This window comes from Morus notabilis, unplaced genomic scaffold (assembly GCF_000414095.1).
Source record: "Morus notabilis unplaced genomic scaffold, ASM41409v2 Scaffold302, whole genome shotgun sequence".
Classification (NCBI taxonomy): Eukaryota; Viridiplantae; Streptophyta; class Magnoliopsida; order Rosales; family Moraceae; genus Morus; species Morus notabilis.
The window spans coordinates 503,747-516,997 of record NW_010364886.1 but is presented as its reverse complement, the minus strand read 5'-3'; the positions used below and the strand labels follow the sequence as shown (position 1 = coordinate 516,997).

Below are 13,251 nucleotides of genomic sequence, written 5' to 3'. Positions count from 1 at the left end.
CTACTTACTGAGCTTGTAGCTCATTAAAGTTTGCTCTGTGCTGTAGGTAAAGGTAAGAACAAAGCAGAACAGTAAGCAGGGGAGTTGACTTCGTTGACCGCTGTACATATGGTTGAACCAAAGAAGCTGTACACAGATTATTTTGGGTCTGTAAACATATATATTTTGGAGTTAGACTTATAAACCTTGGATGACTGTATAATTTTAATTGTAGCTAGAAAACTTGATAGGAATGGTGTATTAACGAAATTTTGTTTAAGCAAAAAAAAAAAAAATAGAAACACCATAGTTTTCACATAAGTGACAGGTGAAGGTTAGTGATTGTGGCACGCCCTATGATTGTTAGCAAGGAACTAAAACATTTGAAGGAGATGGTATATAAGGGGTGTCACACTAACCGAGCTATCCAAGGAGATCCCTCAACCAAAACTAGTCTATCCTTGTAAAACAACAGTCCGTTCCTTAGAGAATGACCTTCCATTTCCTCTCCTCGTTCCAGTTTAGAGATAAGGGCACTCCACTCGGGCTGGTTGCGCTGCTCCTCTTGAATAGCTGCAAAATTCCATGTTTGTGGTACAGTGAATGCCGCTAGGGAAATTTCAGGCCAGTCCCTGCGACAAGACAGTGCATCAGCCACCTAGTTACAAGCCCCAACCTTGTACTGCACTTCAAAGTCACCCCAGCAATTTGTAGACCCAACGCAGCTGCTCCGGAGGAAGTTGGCATTGACTCATTAGAAACCTCAAGCTTTGCTGGTCGGTACAGACCACAAAGTGTCATCCCAAGAGGTAGTGGCGCCATTTCTGGACTGCTAAAACCACTCTCATGAGTTCCCATTCATACACCGATGTCAAACGGGAGGCAGGAGCGAACGCTTTACTGAAAAAAACAATTAGACGATCCGCCTGCATTAACACCGCCCCCAATCCACTCCCCGGCGCGTCAATCTCGACCACAAACTGCTTCACAAAATCAGGCATGGCTAGAACCGGGATTTGTGTCATGGCCGCCTTGAGCTCGTCGAACACGCGGCTTGCATCTTCCGTCCACCTAAACCCCATCTTTTTGAGCAACTCCATTAGTGGCTGTGCCATCATCCCGTATCCTTTAACAAACCTCCTATAATACTCGGTAAGCCCCAAAAACCCCCTCACCTCTCGAGCGTTGCTCAAGGGTGGCCAGGTCGTCATGGCTTCGATCTTAGAAGGGTCGGCAGCCACTCCCTGGGCAGAGATGATGTGCCCTAAGTATTCCAATTGTGCCTGGCCGAAACAACATTTTTGTTTATTGGCAAACAATTGTTCCTGCTGCAGCACTTGTAGGACGATGGAAAGGTGGTGGCGATGTTCCTCCCAACTACGGCTGTACACCAATATGTCGTCAAAGAATACAAGAACAAAATTCCAGAGATACTGCCGAAAGATGCAGTTCATGAGGGCTTGGAATGTGGCTGGCGCGTTCGTTAAGCCAAATGGCATGACGAGAAACTCATAGTGACCCTCGTGGGTTCGAAATGCCGTTTTCTCAATGTCGGCCTCATGCACCCGAATTTGGTGGTACCTAGCCCGCAAGTCCAATTTGGAGAAAACTACCGCCCCATGGAGTTCGTCCAATAACTCGTCGATCATCGGGATCGAAAACTTGTCTGGAACCGTTACTTGGTTCAGGGCGTGGTAATCAACGCAGAAGCGCTAACTCCCGTTTTTTTTTTTTTTACTAAAAGGACTGGGCTGGAATAAGGGCTGCAGCTTGGTCGTATGATACCCTAGGCCATCATGTCTGTCACTAGCCGTTCAATTTCCCCTTTTTGAACTTGCGGGAAATGGTATGGTCTGATGTTGGGTGGGTCGGCACCCTCTTTCAGGATAATTCGGTGGTCACGCCTACGACGTGGGGGCAACCCTGTGGGCTTATCAAAAACCCCATCGAAGCTCTCGACCATAGCCCTGACTTCCGTCGGCACCTCTCCACTCTCTTCTACTGGTTACTGTGCTGAGAGTTCACATACCTCGACCAATACCCCCACCCCTGCTGATGGCCAAGTTCTGACGAAAGAATGCATCTTGGTTGGTGCGTAGCACAGGCTCGGGTCACCTCTCCACACCACCCAGGTAGGTCCAGCACGGAATTTCATTACAAATTTGGACCAGTCTGCCCGAACCTTTCCGAGGGTGTTGAGCCAAGACACCCATAACACCAAGTCTGCCCCACCCAATTCGAAGGAGAAGAAATTCTCTTCTACCAAATGTCCCTGAATCCAGACTCTAACACCCCAACACACGCCTGTTTGCTTGACACACATTCCATTACCAACCAAGATATTGTTGCTTACCGTGGAGTCCATTGGCAGGTGCAGCTCCTTCACCACCAGTTTCGAGATGAAACTATGGGTGGCGCCGCTGTCTACTAGCGCCACGATTTCCCGTCCGCCAATCCATCCTCGGAGCTTCCTCGTGTTGGATGAAGACATCCCCCGCATCGAATTCAGGGACAAATCCACCTTTACGTTTAGAACCTCCTTCCCCTTGTTGTCCATCTCCAGAGGCTCGGGTTCCTCCTCGCAGTCCTCCCCTGGTTTATCCCCTTCCTCCGCCACGATGAGTACCTGAAGCTACCGGTTCTTGCAGCGGTGTCCCGGATGGAACTTCTCATCGCACTTAAAGCAGAGTCCTTGGGCCCTCCATTGCTGGATTTCTTCCTCAGTAAGCCGCCGATATGCCGCTGCATTACCGGTCGACAACGTCGGCCCCAGGCCACTCCCCGTTCTGGCCCCTTACCCTAGAGCTGCCCCCTGGTGTGGTTTGGATCGAAGGGGGACCTCTGTCGGTGAAGACCTAGAGTGAAGGCCTTCAGTTATTTCCCTAACCCGACCCCAGTTCTCAGTTCTGGGCCCACGGCCCATCCTATTTCTTCTAACCCTGTCGGCAGCCTCATTACGGGCTTCCACTTGCTGGGCCAGATCCATCATCTCATGCAGCCCATTGGGCCTATGCAACTTTAGTTCGGCCCGGATATCTTCCCTGAGTCCATGGAGGAAGGCCCCCTTGAATACGGTCTTTGGAACCCCGTGCATATGTGCTGCCGTGACCTCAAACTCGTCTCGGTATTCTACCACCGACATGCGCTGCCTAAGGGCCATCAACTGCTCCACCGGGTCGACTTCCCTGGCGCGGCCAAATCTCCTTAGCACCGCCGCGCGGAGCTCCTGCCAAGATCGAAACGGATTCTGCGCGTCAGCGCATTGGAACCAACCCAGGGCTTGCCCCTCCAAACAAACCGAAGCTACCATCACCTTCTCCTCATCTTCCACGTCATTCACGGCAAAATACCGGTCGGCCCTGAACACCCAACCTTGGGGATCATCTCCTTGGAACAAGGGCATCTCGAGCCGCCTTCCTCGGTGCTCCGCTCGACCCCTTGGTATTGGAGGTGTCTCCTGACGATTCTCACATTCATATCGCCGAGGTTCCTCGTGGCGAGGAGGAGGAGGAGGCGAGACCAGCCTCATGTTCGGCGGTGGTCGGCGAAGGTCAGGGAACCGCTGAGGCCCTGCATCAAACCTTGGGGGAGGTTACTGGTTGCGTTAGAGCAACTCCGCCTACCGAATAAGCAGGTTCTCCAACCTCCTCACCGACCCTTGCATTTCCCCCATATGGGCGCCAAACTCAGCCACGTCTTCTTAAAGTTTTGGGAGTGGCTCCATCATCGCCTCCACGATCTGTAAGGCTTCGTAAAATGTTCTCATCCTCTGCTCGAGCCGAGCTAGTTCTTCCCCTGGAAATTGCTCTCCGAAAGCGTCTGCCATGGATGACCAGCTCTAATATCAAACTGTTACGTTCCTGCACAATTCAATGAATAACAGACAATAACAAGCGAATTCGCTAGAAAAATTGGGTGATTTCCTTTTATTAATTCAACCAATAGAATCTCAAGGAGATGTGAATTCCTCCACAGAGAATTACAGGAATAATGAAAACTAGAAAGTATCTGAGAGACGACAGAAATGGGAGAATTCGAGGTTCCCAACCTCCAAGGTCTGAAATAGAAAATTACTCAAAATCCAGACAGCCCACACATCCCCCTACCTTACTGCCTAAATACCTTTTTGCTCACACTCATAACTAACTCTGCCAACCTAGCAACTTATTCCCGAATCCCACTCCTTTCCCCTGTTTCCTCTGTTTCCTGCCAATTACCCTTCTTGCCCTTCCTCCTAGCATACACTAATGTCACAAGAGGCCTAATAGAAGATAAGAAGATTGAAAAGATAATAGAGGCCGGCTTTGCACTTTAATTAAAGATGATGAAAAACATTGTCTTGAGAAAGAGAGAAAAAATAAAGAAAAAAATAACACAGTGATTATATTATAAAATCTGCAGCAATGAGAGCTGCAAATCTGTACGTCAATACTTGAAACTTAAGAAGGTAAAAAAAATAAAAAATAAAATAAAGGAAATGAGAAAAACCAATATATGATACATGTAAATAAGTTTTACTGTAAAGACCTAATGCAATATCGAAGCTAAAGGGCAGAGAACAGGAAAAAAGGAGTAAAAAGGACTATTATATAGATAAGTAAATGTCCGTTGCAATCCATTCAAATATTGAAGCTAGAGATAGGAAGATTTGAAATCAAGTAAAAATGAGGAATTTGCATAGTATAAAAACAGAATGGGAAAAGGATGGCTCAGCCTTCGAAAGGAGGTAATCTTTGATGTAGCAATTATGGTTCAGATATTTAATATTCTCAGTAATGTACAATGAATAAGCAAACTTATTTATCTATAGTATTTTTATGGCTGCCTACTAAGGGAAACTGCACATTTTGTGGCTACCAACTAAGGACAACTGCACAAAAATACATAAATTAATAAGTTACTATATTCATTGCACAAATTATAAAGTATGTCACAAAAGATGAGTGACTGAAGTAAAATATGAATTTGTCCAAAGGCTACTAGGTGAATTAAAAGAAAGGGCAAAAAGCTTTGATTTTATTTGATATGTAAAAAACAGTAGCAAAGCAGAGACCAATTAAGAGAATATGATGAGATTAAAAATCAGAAAAAGCAGAAGAGAGAATTGAGGAGATGGAAGTAGATAAGAAGATTGAAAAGAGAATAGAGGTCGGGTCCGCACTTTAATTAAAGAGGATGAAAAACATTATCTTCATAAAGAGAGGAAAAACAAAGAAAAGAACAACATAGTGATTGCATTATAGAATCTGTAGCAATGAGAGCTATAAATGTGTACGTTAGTGCTTAAAACTTAAGAATGTAAAACAAAAAAGAAAAAAAAAAGGGAAGGAGAAAAACTAATATATAATACATGTAAATAAGTTTTACTATAAAGACCTAATGTAATATTGAAGCTAAAGGGCGGAGAACAGGAGAAAAGAAAACAAAAAAGGACTACGTTATATGGATAAGTAAATGTCCCTTGCAGTCCATTCAAATATTGAAGCTAGAGATAGGAAAATTTGAAATCAAGTAAAAATGAGGAGTTTGTATGGTATAAAAATAGAATGGGAAAAGAAGGACTCAGCCTTCGGAAGAAGGAGGTAATGTCAAAAACAAAGAAACTATATTAACAGCAATCTCTGGACAAATCATATAGAACTCAAAATATGAGACTTTAATTCTGATCATCATCGCCATGAAACAAATGAAGGAAAAAATAAGAAGACTTAGTATACATAAAGAATATGAGATAAACATATTAGGGTAATTATCTTGCTCATAAAAAGTGATAAATTTTAAAATTTATCAATAGAACAGTCATGAATACTATGGTTAGACCAATATTAGCAACATTTATTAACTGTGAAAAGAAATATTACTAAGAGACATGTATATAAGACATGTATATAAATATATTACTGAGAGGTAGATGAAGCACGTATGTTGCTAAGAAATGAATAAAGGGCAAGTAAATACGTAGGCATATTTAAGCAGTAAAGGATAGGGGAAAAAAGGACAAAAAAAAAACAATCCAGAGAAATTGACAACATTTATTAATAAAGGAGCACTTTTACCAATATTGTACATGAATGAGAGATACTAATTAAACAATAAAGGTATACATCAACAGCCATGATGAAAGAAAAACAATACATATCAATAATGCTACATGAAAAGAATATATACAATATCAGCAAAGAACATCAAAAAAGTATCGGCAAGGGCTATTAATCATACCTGAAACGCTCCAAACACTGCTTTAATTATGATATATCAGGAAACCAGAGAAACTCAGAGATGGTCAGACATAAAAATAGGAAAACAAGACAGTAAATGATGAAAAATGGAATGAAGGAGTAAATGATCAGAAATGAAACAATGATAAGGATAGGCAGTCAAAGGTAAAAGAGTATAAAAGAGCACAATAGTAAATGATCATGGGTGGAACAAAGCAGTAAATGATGAAGGATAAAATAGAGGAGAAAAACTGACAAGAGCAAGAGAAAGGAATTGGAGAAGCACAATGAATGAATCCAAAGCAACACTCTTCATAAATAAAGAGGCCAAAAGCATGTGTGAACAGTAAGCAACGTATAATAACACAACACGTAATAGGGCGTAGTCGATTTACAGATGGTAAAAAATTTAAATTTGTTAATTAAATCACAAAACCAATACACTGGTTATTGTAAGAGAAAAGGGGCCGAATGAGATTATAGACAATTGGCAAATCATTTTATATTTTTACAATGAAATGAGAACAAACAATGAAGCTAGCAAAACAAATCAGTAATATATGCACCACAACACAGCATATCAACAAATGAAACAGAAAAAATCTGAGATTACCTGTACGCCGCAGAAAAGGGGGCAAAAGAAATTCCAGCCTTGCAAACAGCTGTCCTGCGACAAAAAATCCATGAAGGCAGAGGATGGAGGACCTGAATCAACAGAACAATATGCATTACTCAACAGGAAATTACATTAGATATTAAGAAACCAATCATGTAAAAAAACAAAGGAAAAAAAAGGGACGGGAAAAAATAAATGAGAAAAAACCGAACAAAATTAAGGGGAAAACATGCACTGGAACAAAATTATAAGTAACAGAAAAAAATTTGAGAGGCCTGCACCAAAAACGGAAAGAAAGGCGGACATAAATCACAAATCGAAGTAGCCGAGGAACATAGAAGAAAAAACAGATAAAAGCCCCAAATTTTCAGTCAAATCAAAAGAAAAGAATGAACAAAGAAAAAATCCATAAAATCCCTCAAATTTTCAACCTAAGTGAGACGAAAATGAGAACAAAACCAACATAAATTCACAGGAGGCAATGAGAACCCCAAAGCCAACCCAAAGTAGGAAAGGAACCCATAGAAAAGGAAAAACAAAAGCCCTAAATTTGGGACCAAACCGAACGGAGCAAACAAATAGAGCAAACAAATAGAGCAAAAATGCATAGAATCCTAAAATTTATAGCTAAATGAGACTAATGAAACGAAAACATTGAGAGCAAAAAGCGAGAAATCCAGGATTCCTAAGAGCACGAAAGAACCGAAAAGAAGCACAGTGGAACATAAAAAGAAAGAGGCGCAAATGAAAGGAAAAAGAAAAACAAAAAGGGAAAAAAACGCAAATGAAGGAAAAGAAAAGGCAAAAAGAAAAAAAAAACCAACGACACTCAAAAGACCAAAATGCCCTTGTGCCAGACAATGAAGGGAGCATAAAATCGAGGCCAAAAGCGTCATTTCACTGTAGAAAAAACAGTGAATTGAGCCCACGTGAACAGTAAGAAGAAAAAAAGGAATTGAATATATGAACATCATGTATAAGGCAAATAAAACAAAGAATGGAATGAAATAATGAAACGTTAACAACAAAGATCAATACTACTTTAGCAAAGTCATAGATAGAATATCAATATAAAAAGTTTAAAAGTTATGGGCAGAGATTGATAATAGTAGGTGAAAGGCTCAGATTTTGGGTAAAGCGGTGCATATGAGCACCAAATATCAACAATAGTCTTCAGTGAAGGAATAACATAATGAATAAAAAAAAGTAAAAAACCTTTTGAAATAGAAATAAAAAAATAAGTGACTAAATAAAGTAGCGAGTGCAAGGGAAAGAAAAAAAAAGGACTGAAAAATAAATAAACATAAATATGATAGTATCTTTATGTAAGTGGTAGCTCAGGTATTTAATCTTTTCAGCAATGTGTGACAAATACATTGTGGCTGCCTACAAAGGCAACTACACAAAGGGATGACATATTGTATCTATCACACAAATTAAATTTGCATGTGACACAAAATAGATAACTTGAGTAAGATATAAAGTTGTTCAAAGAGTACCAAGTGAATTAAATACAAAGCCAAAAAAAGGGAGAAAACAACATAAGAGGCATAGTGTAACATAGATTATATGATGAAATAAAATAAGAAAAGTACAGAAAAAAGAGATAGTAAACAATAGCAAATAGAGGAATAAAAAGGTGATGAATAGAATAAGGAGAAGTGAATGAAATAATAAAGCCTGTCTTTTGCTTTTTTTTTTCTCTGCAGGGAAGTTTTTGTGTGTGAAATGATAAGAATGGAATAAGGAAGCCGAAGGTGAGTAACAGAAAAAGAAAGGTATTGCATATACAAAGAGGTCCTGAATGAAATAGTAAATAGCAGAAAAGATTGGACAATTTGAAAGTTTTTTTTTCAAATGGAAAAGCCAAGGCTCGGTAGTGGAAAAACAGAGGTAGTACATGTATAAACAGTTTTTTAATAAAACAGTAAATACCAAGAGGGAAAAGGGTGCAGAATAAGTTTTTCCACTTAGAAAAAAGGTTGAAAAATCTAGAAAGCTTTGTAGAAAACAATAAATAAAAGCTGAATTTTAAGTAAGAAATAGATATTCACAGTAATCTTTGAACAATTTACATAGAACTCAACATGCAAATATTAATTATACTCATCATTGCCACAAAAAGAACTTACCAAAAGTAAAATACGTTAAATAAATGTATATATATATGAGTTTGTGAGAAACAAATAAAGAAAGAGTGAACATATCAACATTATATAGTAAGGAAATATAAAGGGAAATAAATATAGCTAATAAAATGCAAAGGACAAAAATTAGTGCCACCAGAGGAAAGCAATATATCTAATATCAGTATGAGGAATTAAAAAGTTATGGATAGGGTTTATAGATAATACCTGGGATAGTACTGTCTTAAGTCTGAGATATCAGCCAACCGAGTATAAGCAGACCGAGTAAAAAGACACGGGGACAAAAAAACAGGGCAGTAAATGATGAATAACGAAACAAAGTAGGAAATGATGGAAAGTGAAATAGAGAGAGGAAGAGGTGAAATGCAAGGGAAAAAAACAGAGGTGTAGATGATAAGTCTAAAATGCAGGGAAAGAAAACAGAAGCATAGGTGGTAATTTCAGGTGCAGCAGCATTTATAGATAAAGAGCAGAGAGAAGAAATGTAAACAGTTCACAGCCCCTAATAACATCACACGTAAAAGTTGAAAGTCGGTGGATAGAAATAATAGGGAAGAAATTTACCAATTTTAAGTAATAAAGGTAGGACTTAATTTGCAATAAGAGAAAGGAAAAAGAGTAAACAAAAATTCCCTAATTTTAAACAATAAAAGAAAGAGGTAATTTATAATAAGAAAAAGGAGAAAGAAATATAATATCAGTATAATAATCAAATCAAAGGAAGGGAAACGGAAAGAAATAAAAAGGAAAAAATTGATAATATATTTTTTCGTTGCCTTTTTAACTGTTACAGATAATTCAGAAAAATCATGGATTCATTTAATGCATCTGCAGCAAAATGAGTACAATTAAGCAAGGTGGCATGCCGTCCACAACACGAATCGTGAAGACAATAAATCGGTAAAAAAGAAGACCAAGATAAATTTAAAAAAAAAAACATGGAACCATCTGTATAGAAGCGTCTTTTTGAAGAAAATAATCAATCGAGGGGATAAATAAAGCAGCACACAAAAATTTTTCAAAAATTGTACCCGTCAACCACTACAAAATTATAACACATTTATATAAATATTGAAAAATTTAAACAGACCAGCGACAGAAGAAAATAAGTACCAAAACCAGTGGGAAAAGCAATAAAATCACGAAGAAAGAAAAAGAGCACAAAACATGCAGTCCTCCAAAAGCGTAAAAAAACTGAAAGTTGAAGCTAAAATCAACAATTAAACAAACATAAAGGCAAACCAGGAAAATCGAAGAAGCCTCCACCAAAATGTAGATGAATCGAAAAAACCTGCACCAAAACCAAAATGAAGGAGGACAGCGGCAACTAAAATCACAGGACGAAAAGAAACCAAAAACACAAATAAAAACAGGCAAAGAAGGCAGAAGGAAAAAAGAAAAAAAAAACAATCCAAACCCAGATATATAAGACAGGAAAATGTAAAAAAACCTGCACCAAAGTCCAAATGAATCAGGACAGCATCCGCCAAAATCACAGGGAGAAAATAAATAAAAACCACCAAAGAAGACAAAAGAAAAAAAGGAAAAATTTATCCAAAATGGCATGAATCAAAGGAGAAATACACATCGTGCAACAAAAATAAGCGAGAGGAGCATCCGAAATGAAGAAATAAAAAAAAAACAAAAGACCCTACAGCTCCATTTACACAGGGAGAAAATAAATAAAAACCACCAAAGAAGACAAAAGAAAAAAAGGAAAAAATTATCCAGAATGGCATGAATCAAAGGAGAAATACACATCGTGCAACAAAAATAAGCGAGAGGAGCATCCGAAATGAAGAAATACAAAAAAAAAAAAAAACAAAAGACCCTACAGCTCCATTTACAGAGAAATCACCGAACGAAATAGAGAAATCGAGCAAAAAAGAGGAAGAATAAGCAAACCCAAAAACCAAAAGAGGCCAGGACTCCATTTACAGACAAATCACCAGAGAAATCAAAAACGACAGAAGAATCCAAAAGGGAAAGGGATAAAATCCCCAGAATTCCACCCAAATCCCAGTAATAGAATCAACACTCCAAAACCCCAAAGGATGAGGCACAGCATGCCGGCCAAAACAAAGCGAGAAAGAAGAATCACACGAAGAGGACAAAAAAAAAAGAATGAGGGGCCCAATAGCGGCGGGGAGCAGAAATGAAAAGAAAGAAATGAGCCTTAGGGCTCCACATGGGCGTAAGGGGGAAAAATCAATGCAACGCAGTGTTGAAGACAATCAAGTAAAATAGGAAAGCAAATATTGTATATTAACTCAATTAGTTTGTTACCATTTTAGTAAAATCAGAGTTAATTTATAGGCATTAAAATAGGATCTAAATTGTATAGAATCGTGTATAAAGATGTATTCTTTTACTGTTGAAATACACAGCATATCATTTTTCACCAAAATACCTTCTTATTATGGTATCAGAGCGTCGAATCTTGGTGGCCTGAAAACTCTGCCCATTACAGCAACTTTTCTTCCAATTGATCGTCCATTCCGATAAACAATATTCAAACCATGGGAGATCAGAACAACCCAGAGAAGCCAACTCAATCAAGCATGGCATCCAAACTTAACAACCCCAATCACCCACTGTATCTTCACCATTCAGATCAGCCTGGGTTGGTTCTTGTATCACAACTTCTCACTGAGGAGAACTATAGCACATGGAACCACTCCATGACTATGGCCTTAATGGTCAAAAACAAATTTGGCTTTGTTGACGGATCGATGAAACGACCAAACGATGATGCAGGGGACGAGTTGCAGCAATGGATTCGTTGTGACAATCTTGTCAAGACTTGGATATTGAGTTCGATCTCCAAGGAAATTGCAGCCAGCGTGTTCTATTGTGATGGAGCACAAGCAGTTTGGAATGAGTTGCGGGAACGATTCTCTCAAGTAAACAGCGTCCAACTCTTTCATATTGAAAATGAGATACGTGATTGTGTTCAAGGGACCATGTCTGTTGGCCCCTACTTTACCAAACTCAAAGGATTATGGGATGAGAGGGATGTTCTTTTCCCTATTCCAGCCTGCCATTGTGGAACTATGAAGGAGGAGTTATCTTATCGAGAAACACAGAAAACCATAAAGTTTCTCATGGGATTAACTGAATCCTTTACCATGACACGCGGACAGGTGTTGATGATGGATCCTTTGCCCAAGGTCAGTAAGGCTTATTCTCTTGTTCTCAGACATGAACGACAACGAGACGTATCTGCAGGAAAGAGTACAGGTCAGTCTGAGGCAGCAGCATTTGCGGTCAAGGATTTAAACAAGAAAGGCAGTAATTACAAATGTGGAAAATGTGGAAAAGAAGGACATAGTGCAGAGAATTGCCGGGCACATTTAAAGTGTACTTATTGTGGATGGAAGGGCCACACGATTGACTTTTGTCGAAAACTCAAGAAGGCAGAATCAGATCAATCATTCCAAACCTCCACAACAAACCGAGGCAATCAATTTGCTGCTCCACAACAAGCCGAGAAGAATGAAATATCTAATTCCTTCCCTTTCACTCAAGAGCAGTGCCAACAAATCCTGCGTATGCTTAGCAACAACAAGTCTTCCATGGCAAATCACGTGGGTAATCCCTCAACTCATGATGAACTTTCAGGTAAAGCTCTTTGCTTTTCTTCTCAAGGTAAGAAAACCACATGGATCCTTAATAGTGGAGCAACTGATCATATCGTTTTTAGCCCTGAATTGCTCACAACTTCAAAGGCTGTTAAGAATAAAACAGTAGAACTACCGGATGGCTCTCTTGTAAATGTCACACATGTTGGTCAAGTTGTGTTCTCATCCAGTTTGGTTCTTGATAATGTTTTGTGTGTCCCAATCTTTCAATTAAACCTCATTTCCATAAGCAAAATTGCTCACTACTCCTTTTGTACAACCATATTCCTTACTCATTTTTGTGTGATACAGGACCTACGCTCGGGGAAGATGATTGGGACGGGAACTGGACGGGAGGGACTCTACTACCTTGATCAGCCACATAAAGCCTCATGCAATTCAATCATTTCCTCTTCATCCGTCCCTTGGCATCAACGCCTTGGCCATCCTTCAAATAAAGTATCTGTGTTATTTCCCTTTTTGGACAAGAATAAATTTTGCATTACCCATAATTGTTTGGTTTGTCCCTTAGCAAAACAAACCAGATTGCCTTTTTCATTGAGTAAAATTTCTAGTCAATCATATTTTGAGAAATTACATGTTGATATTTGGGGTGGTTATCACGTTGTTTCTATTTCTGGGGCTCGGTATTTTCTCACCATAGTTGATGA

At 39.3% G+C, this 13,251-nt stretch overlaps 1 protein-coding gene across 1 annotated transcript; it reads right to left on the bottom strand.

Moving 5' to 3' along the window:
• Window positions 1–1,984: 1,984 nt before the first annotated feature.
• Window positions 1,985–3,508, bottom strand: LOC112093319. Its single transcript, XM_024171500.1, has 2 exons — window positions 2,918–3,508; window positions 1,985–2,605 (listed from the first exon to the last, which is right to left on the bottom strand). The coding sequence occupies exons 1-2, from the start codon at window positions 3,506–3,508 to the stop codon at window positions 1,985–1,987; spliced, it is 1,212 nt and encodes a 403-aa protein (XP_024027268.1).
• Window positions 3,509–13,251: the final 9,743 nt, after the last annotated feature.